General features: G+C 40.2%; 1 protein-coding gene across 1 annotated transcript in view; it reads left to right on the top strand.

Moving 5' to 3' along the window:
* LOC126202937 (cubilin-like) overlaps nucleotides 1-17288 on the top strand; it is a 771281-nt gene that overhangs the window by 415185 nt on the left and 338808 nt on the right. Inside the window, exons 37-40 of the mRNA XM_049937033.1 lie at nucleotides 2395-2622; nucleotides 8809-8993; nucleotides 10088-10298; nucleotides 11085-11294. Of these exons, the coding sequence (XP_049792990.1) occupies nucleotides 2395-2622; nucleotides 8809-8993; nucleotides 10088-10298; nucleotides 11085-11294 (834 nt within the window). The remainder of the gene's footprint in view (nucleotides 1-2394; nucleotides 2623-8808; nucleotides 8994-10087; nucleotides 10299-11084; nucleotides 11295-17288) is intronic.

Here is a 17288-nt window from a genome sequence, read left to right as displayed (position 1 = left end):
GTCCATCCTCCTAAATATGGAGTCAGTGCCTCAACAACTGCACTGCTTCCATCAGTTAGTCCCTACTGTACAATGCTGTCTTGATCATATGCAATTTGCACTAAATACCTTATAATAAGAAATTAGTTTTGCACTGCACACACCATGGAGACCTGCTGGTGACTCCCGGACCATGAAGATAAATGTCTCCATGTCTGCCATTCAGTTTGTCTGGAGAACTGAGTCAGCATCACCCTCCCTCATAAGTGAGAAGCTGAGCACAGAAGAATGACCAGAAAATATTATCATGCACTATAAGTCCTGGCAGATTTGTTTGTAAAAGAACAATGTAATTACATATTTTAATGTGAGAGGATATTGTAGTTGCCCCCTTTCATTATTAACTCCTACTCTGAGTCCTATAATGTATCTTAACTGTGAAGTGTGCATTACTTATGAAGTAAGTTTTAGCTGCCTTTTGAAGTAGATGTATTTTAGTAATCTTTTTGATCTCCTTTGTCAGTTTATAATGCAATTTTATTCCATGGTAGTGTTTTGTTGTTTGTATTTCCTTGGTAAATGCAAGTCCAGACTACCTCTTGTTCCATGATTACGTATAGAACTGTAAGTGAAATACTTATTAATGTTTTCCCTGATATGTATAATAGGTTGATAGATGCACTTACTTGGTGCAGTAAGGATACTCAGTGGAAAATCCAGGATGGAATGTAACAATATTATGAGAAGGAAAGTTGCTACTCACCATATAGTGGAGACACTGAGTCTCACAATTAAAGCTTTTGGGCCATTAAGGCCTTCGTCTGCAATAGATACACACACACAAACACACACACACACACACACACACACACACACAAATGCAACTAACACACACTCAGTTTTATAAATAGTTCTTAACAGGGAGCCTGACTACTACTTTTAATTATTCTTACAGCTCTTTTCTGCAGTTTGAAAACTGTGTACAAATTTTGCACATTTTATCCCCAGAAATGAATCCTATAACTGAGATATGAGAGCATGTAGGAACAGTATGCCACCGCTAGACACTGGCTATTAGAACACTAAGAGCATATTGTGATGGTGACATTGTTTTTGCCAGTATCTTCATATGTTCATTCCGTGTTAACTGACACTTAGTGTTCGTCACTAAGAACTTTGTACATGTTACACAATCTATAGTTTTATCGTGCACGCTTGAAGTAAGAGAGTTGTTTTCCCTCATTGTGCTGAAGTGCATGCTGTTTGTTTTCTTTATGTTCAGTGTTGATTTACTGCACACTGCGACATTAGGAGTTATGTTGTTTTGTCAATGACTGTGGAAAGTTGTGTCTGCTACTAAGGAAGGGTTAAATTTAATGAAAAATTTAAAACAGTTATAGAATATAGCAGAAGAATTCATATAAACAATAACATTTTTCAGTATTTTAAAATGTAAAGCACAAATAAATTACAGAATTGAAAATAGGTCGGCATAAAGTAAAATTGGTATTGCAAGGGTTAAGAACAGAATCGGGTCCAGTACACTATCCTAGAGATAACTATTTTTATAAGTTTCCTGTCTTACAGTTATTTTACTAAAAACTCATCATCAGCAGACATGTGAAGTATCTCTGACTATTGCACTCTAGTTTCCCAGTAAGGCAGAAGCCACTCGTTTGCTGTTCTTCGTATACCTAATGCCTCTAGTTTATTTAATAGTATTACATGGTTAAAAGTCTTGGACAAGTCTAATAATATGCCTTTAACACAGTCATTCTTGTCAAGAGCTACAAGTACCTCTTTTGTGAGCTCTGTTATCCACAGAGACCCAGAGGACATACCCACGAGTTATGATAATTGACCGAAGTGTGCTTCCAATGTGAAGCTGTATCGTCTTCATTTAGACTGAAAATTTAAACTGGTGTTAACAAATTCTCCAGATGAAGAATATATTAAGCTCTAATACTGTTTTATTCAGAATAGTTTCTCTTTTCTGGCACCAATCCATTACAAAGTTAATCTAATTTCACCCTATTCAGATAGGCCAATAGACACTTTTCTTTTATGTCAGTGAGTGTAAGGATAAAGAGAAAGAGTGTGTGTGTGTGTGTGAGGGGGGGGGGGTTAAATACTATTATTATTCCTTGACTATGACCAATATTATGTAGCCAGAACACAAGGAATGTTTGTCCAGTGTATTACAATGTTTTAGGTATGTTCATAACTTTGCAACAATGTCCTCATGGGTATAGTGTAGCAAATAATATAGAAATATGGTAATGGCAGTTTTTTGATTTTTATTTTGGTAGTTTATTTTCACTTCAATGAGTGCCAAATTAAAACAAGCTTTATTATGCCCAACAGTATAGAACCTGTCCATATGTAACTAACAACTACTGGTAAACTGTTTTTCAGGAAATAGTGCTATTGTGACATTTTCTCAGTTCTCACTTGGCGGTAGTAACTGTGATGAAGACTATGTTGAAGTACGCCGAGAGAGTGGTGGTGGTCCACTTATGGGCTTATATTGTAGTGACTCACCGCTACCATCTAATCTGACTGCTGCACACAGTATCTGGGTGAAGTTCCGTAGTGGGACAGCTGGCCCACCAGGATCGGGCTTTTTGGCTTCTTATCAACTGTGTATGTACATTTTGTATTACATTGGATTCATGTTTTATAGGTGTTTTATGCAATGGAATGCCTGAATAAAATCTTCTCAGTGTATAAGACATGCTCACTTCATATAAAACACTCAATAGGTTTCAATAGCTGTCTCTGTCATTGGCATCAAGAGTACAAAGCCACAGACTGCCACAGATGGCATGCTGTGCCACTTACATAGGTGCAATAGTGGGCTTCAAATATCAATTGAAAGCAAAGATGGACACTTGACACTTGTAGGGAGGTGGAGCAACAATTTCAGATGTGGCACTGACCTCTCGCACCACCTGATGCCACTGGACCCAAGGTGGGCCAGAGCTGCTATGAACTGCATAACTTGCCTTCCCGTGCATGTGCCACTTTGTGCAGTTGTGGTAGGTCCCAGTTCTGCAAAGTCCCAGACCTGCTATCACACCTACATCAGAGGCACACTGTGCCAGTCCAGTCAGTCATTGGTTTTTTACTCCTGGTGACTATGACAGGAGCAGCTTTCAAAAGCCTTAGTATTTTATTGGAAATTATGCAACTACTAAACTGACAAGTTTTTATTCACTTTGAATCCATGTTATGCCAGCATACATTTCTGAGTATTATGCTTAAATAAAACTATTTAAAAGTAAGTTTTATCTTGCATTGGCTACAGATTTTAGGTTATGTGTTGCACTATCTAATTTCTATTAACAGAGAGAGTGTGTGAAAAAAAGATGTGTAAGAGTAATTATGATCATATTAAAAAAAATTGCCTTGTAATGATAAGGTGTGCAAATCTGTCTTTGAATGTATTTTGAGTATATTCCCTTAGCTGTCATCTATCACAGGTATTTTCATCATAACAGCAGTTCCACATCTGAAATAGCCATCATCTTCCTCAGCAGAGCGAATGCATTACATATATTGCATTTAACTCAGTGCTATTTTACACAATCAGTTCCTCTTGAATCATCAGAGGTGGCTTCTTTACATTGAATGTATAACTATTTTTTATATTGAAGAGGGAGCATACTTTGTAAGTAGCAGAAGTGTGGTTTGCAGGATACCAAAGTAAGCTCCTCAATTAAAACAGAATACACAAACTGTAGGTATCAGCAGATGCTTACCAACAGTTTCAGTCCAAAAGATTACAGAAATATTTGCTGGTGAACTCAATTGAACAGTTAATGAGGATATGACTTTCAGGGTGTATACACCTTGGGACAACCAAGAAATCCGGGAAAAACCTGGGAATTTTTCCGAATTCCGAGAATTTTTCATCATTTTAGTTTTCAGTTAAATTTTTGTAATTGTGACTGGTAAGAACTGATACTCTATAAAAAAGGATATTACTGTATCCTGTTGCTCCAGAATAACACTGCAGCAATAAAACGTAAATGAGAGAAAAAAATAAATAAATAAAACTTTAGTTGCAAAGGAAATGTGCCATTTACAGCAACAAAACTTCATGCACACATAAGTGTCTGCCAACAGCAAAATGTGTCAAAGGCTGTAGGACAAAGACTATGTAATACTACGTAACAATGAACTATTTCTGATGAACATGGCATCACAGTTGTTTACATTAGGTTTGTTTGAACAGTTGCCAGCAGGCTCACACGCATGCAAAATTCAGTAGCATATGAACAGTAACTTCTCCTGCTTCTGACTACTTGAAGCCAGATGCTACCTGGAAAATTTTTTCTGGTGCACCCAACCTGCCAGATTCATGCAGAGCAGTCTGAGTTGTTGTGAATGGGAAGAGGGTTAGTCTTCACGTGGCCCATGTTTATGTTTAGTGATTTTTTTTGTTTCCTCTTCATTTATAGCTCCCACATAAAATGAAAACAAGGCGGATTTCTGTGGCTGGAAGCTATCAAGTGAATTAAAATAAATCACATAATTACAGAAGGCTGAAATATATTATTCATTTCAGTTTTCTGATTTTATATCACTTTGATGTTTTTGGCAGTCAAGCATTAATTGCCTTATAGAACAATGAAGTTATTTTTGTCAGTTTGCTAAAGAAATTTGGGTTTTATTACTCTTTTCCGCTGAAGCAGTAAATTTATCTGAAACAAAGTGTTTCATTCCACACTATTGCCAGTTCCAACTGTTCGCTGAATTTCCAGTAGACAGTTTCATCTTTGATACATACGGCATTATGCCATAATAAAGAACCAAACACGAGATAGTATAGGACTGGTATTCCAAGAAAATTTACATCCCAAAAACCACACAGAAAAGCTTAATATCAGATTGGCATCTTTTTCATTGTGTATCTGGATACACAAATTTGCGCTTCAAGCTGAATTATGAACTTTAATATAGCTTACAAAATTCTGATGCTCATGGAGTATCCTCTTTTATGATTTTGTGTAAGATCTCATAATGTATAGTATGTATGAACATACAGGCTTCCTACACCACCGTACCAGCACATGTGCATTAACCCCTGTTGTCTGCTTTTCTCTGCCAACTGCTGAAATGAACCTATTTCTAACAGGTCTCAAGAAAATATTGTGAATGGTGGTTTGAAAAGAGTCACTTTCAAAGTAAATTTCCTTTTATGCAAGATGAATTATGTTACATGTGAGAATATGAGATGAATTCCTTAAATCACAGAGAATTTTATTCTCGTTTGAAACTAAGTACTTTGAGGGCCAGCCAATTAGACAGATTTCGAGCCAAAAAGACCAGACATTTAAGTCATTATTTTTAATTTTACTGGCACAGTTGTGTGATGTATCTTAAAATGCAACAATTTCAAAGAAAGACCAATATTATGTGTGAAAGCTTAGCTTCTCGTGTAGCTTATTAATCTTCGAGATCAATATTGTATGTGAAAGTATAGCTTTTCTTGTAGCTACCCCATATATATTAATTTAAACCATTAACTTTTCCTTAACAGTGATGTTACTATTGGCTTAGTACGTCAAGTGGCCTATACTCTGAATATCTGCTGCCACCGGCTGGTGAGATCATGTGACATGAGCTATGATCAGCTTACAAAAGGCCATCACAGTCTTTATGTCAGTGCTTCGGAAACTAATGTGCTGTGTTTGGTGGTGGTGGAATTAAAATTTATAGTTTCGTAATACAAAAATATGCAGCATATCATAATACCAAAATATGCAGTGTACAGTCCAATTTTTTTTGTAAAGTGCCAGGAATTTCTATGCTGGTGTATAAAATGGTAGCCATTCAAAGGATTGTTAAGTTTTATAGTTTTGGGGGTAGCTGCGGTCTGAGATGCCTTTCGGTCCGCGCGACTCCCCCCCCCCCCCCCCCCCCCCCTTCCCCTTCGGAGGTTTGAGTCTTCCCTCGGGCATGGGTGTGTGTTTTGTCCTTAGTTTTAGTTGGATTAAGTAGTGCGTAAGCTTAGGGACCGATGACCTTAGCAGTTTGGTCCCATAAGACATTACGACAAATTTCCAATTTTTATAGTTCTGTGGGAAAGTAAAGTGTCACTGAACATGGAAAAAGTGTATTTTCACCTGGGAAAAAGTGTATTTTTTAACTGGAAAATCAGGGAAAAATCCAGGATTTTTTTTTCCCTTATCCACATATAATGCTGACTTTGTCTTGTATTGAAGTTTTGCATGAACAGATCTAATCAGTTAACGTAATGTCTCTGGAAAAGTGAGGACAAGAGATACTACGTTAAAGAGCTTCTGGATAAATTGAACTCGGAGAGTTAAGTCTTTTAGGCCAATCTTTTCCAGTTTGTGTAGCAGCTGATTTTGTTCCACAATGTTCATGATACATAAATTATTCTTGTAGTTGTACTATACATCGTGACACCTATGAATGAGAATGATTCATAGGCAAATACCTCGGCCATATTTTCTTGAAACTCATGTTTTCACGTTGTACTGTATTCAATGTACTGAGGATGATAAGATCACATTTCTTCAAGCTGATGATGAAGTGAAACAAGTGTACTGTGTAGATAATATATGACTGGAAAATGTTGTTGATAGACAAGCAAAGCATATTTGACATGTGATGTTTGAAGTTTTCAGGATTGCAGCTGGATTATGTTGACTTTTTTGACTTTATGTTGACTTTTGGCTGACAACCATCCAGCCATTTTAAGGTGAGTGTCCACCACTGGAGACTGCTAGTACACAGTGTTGGCTTTATAGCTAAAATTGGTGTGGAGACGCATGCACATTGGCGGTCTTTACAGGAACATCGTCTATTGCAATCTGCGCTCCCTGCAAATACTGTTCCATCTGTGGCACGGGTGCATGCATAAAAAGGAAACTACATGCGTGCTCTCTGTCGGAATGCATGCTCCCAGTGCTAAAAACGTCAGATGTCACCACATGCGTCATTATGAGGAAAATGTTTTCTCTCAGAAGAAATTAAAGATCTCATTGGGTCCCAAGCCTTGTCCAATAGAAAACCACTGTCACGATTTACAAAAGTTTGTGCTAGACGCATTTCCACAGATTCTTTTATTACTGAGTCCCTAGAGGATCTCACTGAGGCCAAGATTTTTGTGGCAGAATAGTCCATAGAGTGTCCTGTGGCAATACAATGCTCAGCTACAACTGACTTACTGGTCAGCAGAAGGCAAGTGTGGTGCTCATGTTCAATGCACCTTTAATGTATTGTGCATATCGTCTGACGTACGTTAGCTTTGCCACACTGACAAGAAATTTTGTAAATTCTCGCCTTCCACAGTCCCATATCATCCTTTACTGGAACAAGAAGAGCTCTAATCTTCATCAGTGGCCGAGAGAGGGTGGACATATAGTTTCACCTTTATGCATGGGCCTGCATGCTACAGATGGAACAGTATTTGCAGAGGGTGTCGAATTTGATGGACTCCTCCTGTGATGGCCGCTAATGCACATGCATTTCTGCACCAATTTCCTCTATAAAGCTGACACTGTGAACTAGTTGTCTCCAGTGGCAGACACCCACTGAAGATGGCTGGATGGTTGCCAGCCGAAATATTGTGGCAAGAAGTCAACATGTTCCAGCTGCAATCACGAGGTCTCATAGAACATAATTGACATTTTTTGGAGCATCTCTGTAACACAGCGTTATTTGGGGGTGCTCAGTCAATTAAACAATTCCAGTAGGTGATTGCTAGTAACTGCTTATGCAATCAACAGTGTGAATATATGCGGGATAGAGGTCTGGGTAAAAATACTTTTACTTAGTTGACAGTTGCAAATATTCTAACTTTATTCATGAGACAATTTGCAAACTTTCTCTGGAGTATTAGTAGAAGGTGCTGTAGGGATGATGGAAGCAAGCTGCATCCAACACTGAGACTGTTATAGAGAAAGAAGAGATATGGAAGGATCTAGTCACTCTTTCTTCATGAAGTACTGCTACTGCACTTGTACTTCATTGTTTGCACCAAGCATCCACCATCAGTGAGGATAAAGAGCTTTCTCTCATCAAAAGAGTTAGAAGTGGTACTTGAAAGAGACCAGTAACTCCTTCACCACACATTTCCCAAGCGTAACACAATAAAATGAAGTGTGGCATTGCATAGTGGCTAAATACAGTAATGTTGCACACAGCATTGATTGATTACTGAAGTCAACAGTGGCTGGACATAAAACACTTCTGGTTCAAAGTCTTCCAGCTTTTACCATTTCACCACTAAGGTGGCAATCACTTAATATGACATTTGCTAATTTCAAACAGGGGTGTGTAATTCCAAGTCAGACCATTGAAAGATACTACTTATTTCATAACAAATGACTTCTGTGACACCTGTAATCCCTCATTTGTTACAAAGGACCTGTCTAACACTGTAGAATGTAAGACATTGTACATTATTGGTATTCATATTTTATACTCTTAAAACTAACATTGTAAAAAGTTTTCGCATTATTTCTTATTGTAACTATGAATTTCACAATGTAAGGTGTAAATCTGTTTACATCAACCTCCAATACGCTATCTAACATTCTATGTCAAAGAGTGTGACACAAACATTTTTAATTTTTGAACCTCACATGAAAATGTTTGTTAATATTGGGTAGAGTGTGACAGATCAAGGGATGTAATGTGTACCATATGTCCAGTAAGTGTAGTAATTGATATAAGTTCTATACTGTCCTACTAGTCATAAGTCATTGACTTAAAAGGTAAAATACAGTGTTAGCATACACTTTGTACAAAATGTATGATTGGCACCTTATTTAAAGTTTAAATTTATTTCAGTGCATGGTAACAACTTGGAAGGACCATCAGGACAGCTGGCATCTCCACTCTATCCTCAACCATATACAAAACAAGGTGTATTCAATTGGAGAATCACTGTTGACTTTAACCATGTTATTACCCTGACATTCAAGAATTTTTTCATCCCAACATATTTTGGCGGCTGTTTGTATTCCTCATTGACAGTGAGTTTTCTAACCTTTCTGCAGTTTATAAAATATTACATTTTATTCTGTTTTGTGTAAAATCAGCTTTGTAATTATTTAAAGAACTTATACATTTTGTTTTGCAAAGATTATGTAAATACTTAGTAACAACATTACATAAAACTTGAATATGCTTTAGCTAGGCCACTAGTAGGTAGCATATTTTACTTAGATTATAGGCAGTATGATTTATTTTGACTATGAGAATTTTCAACCATTAAATCTAATCTGTATTAACTGAGAATGGTAGTTTCATGTGTTCTGTTTTTTCTCACTCCCATCTGAGCAGTTACAGTGTGCACAATGTAGTTTCCATTAAGGACTGTGCTACTAAAACAAATTTCATTTAGATTTTATTTAATACATTAGTCTTAAATCATTTACCTTGTTCGAAATTTTTGTGTGCCAATTTCATGAATTTGAAATTCCTCTGTGTAGCTTCAATTTTTTTTTCTTTTTTCCAAGCACACAGTTTAATGGAGGACCAGTTTTTTGGGGGTTTTTATTTCATTAAGAAATAAAAGACATCGAAATCAAATGCTATTAAGTCTATATAGTAGTTGAACATGGGAGCTAATCATTCCGTAGGTACTCTGGTAAGAAGAAAGAAGATATAGTGTGTAATAATAGCAAGTGTTGCCTTTGTGGTGGTAATTTAAATGTCCACATTCTGTATATGATGTGAGAACTATGGTTATGAGAACTTAAATAAATTTTGAAACCTGAATAGTGACTGGGTGCCGCAGATTCTTCCCAGTGACTTCTATTTTGCATTAGAAGAAATACTCAACACATTGAATCATGGATAATTGATACTGAAATATCTAACACTGATGTAACAGTGTGTGATCAATTACAGAGATTCATTTTTGTTTGTGGTGTTGTCAAATACGTAGTTAGGCCTCACTTATAATATTTACCTTAAAACTACACCCACTTGTGCAACTACATAAATCCTGTACCTCTGGATATTATGTTTGTGTTGAATGCTTAAAATGGTTTATACTTGAACTGTGTCTTTCTTCAGTTTGTTATTACAGCAAATACTAAAATGGTCCATATGTGTGCCCTAGGTGTTTGATGGTTATGATGAGACTGCACCTACACACACACAGTTCTGTGGTGGTAGAGCTCCAGAGTCATTTACTTCAACATCAAATATTATCTATATTGTGCTGACAACTCATGGTTCTCGTGAAGGGGCCTATTTTCTTCTTGAATGGCTGCAGGTCGAGCAAGTAACACAGATCCCTGATTACTTAGCTCCACCTGTTAATGCAAGTGGTAAGCAGCATGCTTAAAGCAAACTCTTTGGACTAAATATTTCTCTTTTCTTCCAGTTGTCTTAACTGTGGTTCCTAGGTAAATGAATGTGATACACTTTTTCATAGCCTACATTCCGTGAGTCTTTCACTTTTACTTGGTATACATTTTGGGATATTAGCCCATATGTTAATAACTGAAAACCTACACTATATAATAAAATACTGTTTTAGAACATAAGACATTGAGAATCTATGTGCTTTGAATTATTTGCTTTTATTATGAAATATTATATTGATATGTGTAGTAATGTGTGTGAACCTTGAAAACTAGGATGATTAGGTCATGTGATGATATGGTGGACTTGTATGTCTTGTGTGAAGTAAGATGTAGAAAATATTGTAAAACAAAGTTACAGTGTAAGCTTCAGTCATGTATGTTAGGGAAGATGTATGGGATGAAGAGGAATATGTGGTAGACCATTGTGACAAGGGAAACTTCCATGCAGAAAATGTACAGTTATTATGAGGACAGATCACCACATACCTTAAAGATGAAATGCTGGATGCTAGAGGCTTTTTCTGTTTGTGAATGACTCCCTAAGCCTGGCTAAGCACATATTCGATGAGAGAGAATAGTGAGAGATCAGAAGAATTAGTGTGTCTTCAGTCATTACCTTTAGATTATAGTTTAGAATGAATAGAAAGTAGATAATTTCATCTTTTTAATTTTACATTTTGAATGTATATTGATATTTTTAAAGAAAATGAGTGCTTTTATTTTCACACATAATGTTAAATATTACAGGTTGTGGAAGCACCACTCAGCTTGGAGACACATTTAATACTTCACAAGTGAACATCTCATCACCAAATTTTGGGTCCGGATATGAACAAATGGACTGTGTATGGATATTTGAGACACCCCCTACCAGCCATGTAGCTGTCAAAATCAGGACTCTTGATGTACGCTCATTTTCCAGTTGGTGTCACAGTGCTAAAGTTCAGATATTTAGTGGTAAGTAGACAATAAATATTGAGTTTGTATTGCTCTTGCCTGCAGCACTACTATAAAAATGATTTATTACATATTAATGAAATTCTTGAAAAACACAATCCTCGCGGATGCCCAAGATCAGTTTGGAAACACTAAGAATATGACTAGTGATGTCTAAAACTACATGCACCAAAATTTTTTGAGACTTGAGTTTGCTACTTGACAATTTAGGCCACAAAGTTCTGCATTGGAGCCACAGCACTAAAATGGTTTACCTCAGACCTGATCAAATTAAGAGAGAAAGTAGAAGTAAAACATGAGCTAAATGTTAATACTAGGACATATTTCTTGGATACAAGGTAAAAAATAAAAGAAACGTCTCTCAAGGACCAGCGTTTCAACCAGTCAATTTCCTCTTGTACATAAATGTAGATCTGGACACAGTTGTTTGCAAATGACAGCATTCTGAAATTTATGCTTAAAGGGATACATGCAACATCAGTGAGACACTGAAGTTCCAGTAGAATTACACCTTTGGTAGAAACAGAATTTTTTGGCTTGTGATATGCCTGTGATTTCTTATACAAATTCGAATGAACATTCAGAAGTTAGGAACTTTGTTCAAAACATTCACCAATCAGCTCATTGTTATTACTGATGTTATATCCTGTCTTGTACAGATAATTAAATGAATTGTTTTTTCTGTTTCAAGTGACGGATTGCTATCAGATAATAAATATATTATAAGTGTTAAAATTTAATCCATTTTTCTCAGTGCATCTTAACTAGGCTTCATTATCGTGCTAGTATTCCTATCAGAGAGGACCATTTCTGCTTTATCAATACAACATGGGAGGTCATTTGTACTTATCAAGAATATGAGTACCTTGAAACTCATAATCTTTTTTCTCCAAAAGGATGTTGTGATTTAGCAGCTGGACAATTGAGCGAAACACAAAAACAAGCTAATAGATCAAATGTTGTCATTTAGATATTGTAAAATAGTTCATTTCGATGACTTGTTCATTGGGAAAGCCCACCTGCAATACTGTGTATGACTGACTGAGAATCCCATTTTTTCAAATATCCTCATCCAGTCACAAGTTTGTATTTTTCCTAAAGCCTTTTCTTACAAAGACATCAAATAATAGCATATTTAGTTACGAAAGATGCCTTGGGAAGTAGATATTTTGTTTGAAACATTATCAACAGAGAGATTTCTTAAGTTTAAGAGAGACAATTATTTTCCTGAATTCTATGGAAAGAGTAGGAATAATGTCAAATTGCTCAAAATTATGAAGTACTGATTCTCACAAATACTGGTAATGCAAAGATTTTTTCTTTTTTGTGCTGACTGTTGAGTGTCTCTATTATTAATGTACAGATAAACAGCTGTATGTTACCTATTATTTGATTTATTTTGACCGATTTTGGTCATCAGAAGCAAGCTTCCTCATATATTGATTACCCTAGTGGAAAGACATTCAAGCTTTAAAGCACAGCTCAGTACCATTATCAACGCGAAGTTGTGTAAGATATATCAGCGATCTTTGATATGTTTAGGATGTGATTGTTGAAGTGGGTTTTGCATGTGTACTGTCGTGAATCAATTGTTCATTTCTGTAATTACTAGATCATATTATTCTTTGACAAACTTTCAGTTTCTATCTGAATATTGTCAATTTAGTAGTTTTATTTGTAGGAATTTTAATTTATGAAATAATATGCAGTCATTTTGATTTTTTGATAATTCCTGTAACTACAAAGTTACTTTGTCAGCATATCAGAAGAATTCAGAGTATAGGGAAAATTCAACAAAACACATCAGACAAATATTAATTAACATCACATCAGAAGTTAAATTTGTGGGTATTATGGTTATAGTGACGGTCACTGCACCAAAAATCCCAACTTATTACGATAAGGCACTTTTATTACGGTTTGTATATTTACATGAGCACCAGAAAAACAATGCACAATTTCCAGACACGTGTATCACTCATCAAGACGCAGCCGGGACTGCCAAAGAAGCTCGAGTCCCCAAAGACCTCTTACTCTGCGCTTCGCCAGTGAAGTTACTGGCAGTCGACTGTCGCCACAGAGCCCCCCCCCCCCCAGGAGTGCGGAGCACTGGGGGACGGACATGGGTGTCTTCCTGTGTAGTGGCGTTGTGGGATGCTCGCTGGTTGATAGCAGCGTGTGCTAAGTGTCCATACTGTCTGTGCAGGGTGGACTAGCGCTCGTATAGTCCACCATCCAGTGAGGGGGGCGGACTGGTCGACCTGCGCGCGTGAACTGGACGGGCACAGGAGATGTTGTTGCAGTATCGGCGGAGAGGGGGATGCGAATCTTGAGCATCCCGTCGGTGCTGAACGTTGCGGTTATGGCAGCCGTATCCACCCCATTTGGGATAGGGACTGTGCGCAGGATGGTGATGTGTGACGTGGGTGTGGACCCACGTGAAGTGTCCCCTATGCGGAGAATGAAGATGGATCCCTCGTGGAGCTGCAAGGAAAGCTCGTCACGTTGGCACTCGGAGGCGTTGATGGCGATGCAAATTTCGTCGACAGTGGATGTAGGATGCACTAGGGGGGGGGGTGGGGTCGAAAAGTAACGTAGTTCAGGAGAAACATTGGAACACTCTGTGGAGGTATTGGGTACCAACACTTGGGATGGTGTAATGTCACACGCAACATGAGGTTGAGCCTGAGATTGTGGATTGTCACACGCAGTGCCTGTTTGGAACGAGGGTAGCATATCATCGTACACAACCGCTGAGTTGTCCTCGGGTGTAGGCTCGGTTCACATACGATCATGGTTGGACGCAGGAGGGTGGGTGATCTGTGTGGGATCGGGGTCGTCACCATCTGATGGAAGAACACTCGACTCGGGGGGGTGTGTTACAGCTTCTTCGATCGTCCAGGCTGGTTTCACGCGTTGGAGGGAAACTGTCTGCCGGCGACCACTGATGAGAATGTCCATAGTATTGTCCCTGCGAGACACTACTCGATGTGGGCCAGAGTATGGTGGTTGTAATGCCGGTTTGACCGTGTCATCCCGTAACATAACGAACTCACAAGAGTCCAGAGCCGCATGCCTGAACACGCGAGGGCGGGTATGTGGCCGTGGAGGAGGCGTGCGGATCGCGGCTATGTGTGTCCGGACCCGTTCAACTAGCATGGGGAGGTCGGACAGGTCGGCGATTGCTTCGTCGTTGACGAACTCTGCGGGGAGGACTAGTGTCTCGCCATACAGGAGCTCTGCGAGTGAAGCCTGGAGGTCTGTCTTGTAAGCCGTGCGTATTCCTAGCATAACCCAGGGAAGGGCATCGCACCACTCACCACCGTGGCACATGAGTGCCGCTTTCAGTGTTCTGTGCCACCGCTCGACCAGTCCATTGCTCTGGGGATGGTAAGCCGTAGTGCGGAATCTATCCACCCCACAGAGGATGCAGAGTTTGTTAAACAGCAGGGATTCAAACTGTCTTCCCTGGTCGGTGGTGATGGATGTAGGACAGCCAAATCGAGCTATCCAGGAGGATACAAATGCACGTGCTACGGTATCTGCTGTGATGTCCTGCAGGGGGATTGCCTCCACCCAACGTGTAACGCGATCAATGCCGGACAGGATATACCTGAAACCGTCCGACACGGGTAATGGTCCTACGAGATCCACATGTACATGACGGAAGTGGCCTTTCGGGATGTCGAATTTACCGAGACTGGGTTGTGTGTGCCTGCCAACTTTGCTGCGCTGGCACTGTACACAAGCACGAGCCCAAGTACGACAATCCCTCTTCACACCTGGCCACACAAAGCGTTCTGTAACCAGGCGCGTAGCCTTAGCGCCAGGATGTGCCAGGTTATGTAAGGTACTGAACACTTGGCGACGCAGCGCAGGGGGGACAATAGGCCGAGCGGTGCCTGTGGATGTATCACACCACAGTGGCTTGGCCGAGCCCGGTAGGTTGCACGAAACAATCTGAAGGGAAGTATCTGGGTCCTGTCGGAGGTTGTGCAATTCGGTGTCACTGTCCTGTAAGTGGGCCAATTCATCGAAATTAATGGGGGATGAAATTGCAGTGATACGTGATAGGTAGTCAGCCACCACATTTTCTGACCCTCGAATGTAACGGATGTCTGTTGTGTATTGGCAAATTAAGTCCATTTGCCGGAACCTACGTGGAGGGAGGTCAGTAGCGGGGTTACGGATAGCCTCCGCGAGGGGGCGGTGGTCCGTGAAGATTGTTATATTCCTTCCTTCAATGTCTGTGCAGAAATATTTTACAGCTTCATAAACTGCAAGCAATTCTCTGTCGAATGCTGACCATTTACGTTGAGCTGTAGATAATTTTTTGGAAAAAAAACGGAGTGGTTGAGTCGTGTCATTGACATGCTGTTGTAGGACTGCACCGATTGCGAAATCGCTTGCATCCGCTGTAATCGAGATGCAGGCATCTGGCAAAGGATGGGCGAGAGTGACACCACGTGCTAAAGCTGATTTAAGGTCTTCAAAAGCTCTCACCATGCTGTCAGACCACGGTACTCGGCGACTGCCTGAGGTTTGTTTTCCGGCCAATGCATCAGTCAAAGGGGCTTGAATTGCTGCCGCCATCGGCAGGTTACGACGGTAGAAATTGACAGTTCCTAAAAACCGGCGTAATTTGCGAAACGACACTGGGAGGGGTAGCTCACGAATGCAGTCAACCCGCTCCTGCGGGGGGCATATACCATCCGAGGAGACTGTGTACCCCAGAAAGGTGACAGCGGTGCAGCGGAGTTGTGACTTATCATTATTGATCTCGACTCCGTTACGTGTCAGTAAGTCCTGTATCATGGCCAGGTGGAGTTCATGTTCCCTGTCAGAGGGGGAGAAAATTAGTATGTCATCGAGGTATGTGTAGCAATATGTGCAGTTAAAAAGAAGTGAGTCTATAAAACGCTGCCAAGTTTGGGCCGCGTTTTTGAGACCATAAGGCATGTAACAAAATTCGTACAGACCAAAAGGTGTGATTACTGCTGTCTTTGGGATGTCACTCTGTTCCATTGGTATCTGTAAATATGCCTTGCGGCAGTCCAAGACACTGAAGATGCATGTTCCGCTAAGTACTTGCGCAAAGTCTTGTATGTGAGGTATCGGGTAATTGTCTAATACCGTCCGCGCGTTGAGGCGACGATAGTCGCCGCACAGGCGCACAGTGCCGTCCTTTTTGGGAACTAAATGTATGGGGGAGGACCAGTTACTGTCCGATGGGCGAACAATGCCTGTCCTTAGAAGTTCCTCCACCGCGGCTTTAGCAAGGCATAGTTTATGTGGTGGCAGCCGGCGCACTTTATGGCGCACTGGAGGCCCGTCTGTCGTGACAATTTTGTGTGTCGTGCCATTCGTAATAGCGTTCAGCTTGGCTGGCGAACTCATTTGGGGGCCGTCGTGAACGGGGATTGGTAGCACACGAGAGTCACTAACCTGATGTGCCAGGGAAGCAGTCTGCTTCGGTGTCAGCCGAGTTCCACGAGGTGCATCTCCGGTGTCAGGTGGTGGCGGCGTTGGCAGGCGTTGTCCGAGGCGTCGTGCCTCGATGAGGGCTTGCGTAGCCGATGATCTGGCATGGTTCCGTTTGACGTTGTGAGGACGGAGGTCGTCGACTGCAGGGCGTTCCGGCTGGAGATGGGCGGTGGAAATCGTGAGGCTGTCTGCCGATGAAGAGCACTTGATGGGAGCTGTTCCCAGGTCGTCGGGGAGCCGAGGGGGAGGGGGGGCCGAAGAGGCGACTGAACATGCAATGTGCGTGGACGAGGCGTGGTGCAATAATGCGGCTGACTGAAGATCTGGAGACAGTCCGAAGTGGAAAAGGAAGTCGATGCCTAATACTGGATCTTCGACATCAGCCACGTAGAAGGACCAAGTGAACTGTTTACCAGGTATGAGTTCAATAGGTAACTTGGCCAAACCCTGGACACGAAGTGTCGACTTATTTGCTGCTTGAAGGGACAGTTTGGTTGATGTCGTGTCCTT

This window comes from Schistocerca nitens, chromosome 9 (assembly GCF_023898315.1).
Source record: "Schistocerca nitens isolate TAMUIC-IGC-003100 chromosome 9, iqSchNite1.1, whole genome shotgun sequence".
Taxonomy (NCBI): Eukaryota; Metazoa; Arthropoda; class Insecta; order Orthoptera; family Acrididae; genus Schistocerca; species Schistocerca nitens.
This window is presented reverse-complemented; position numbering and strand designations above follow the sequence as displayed.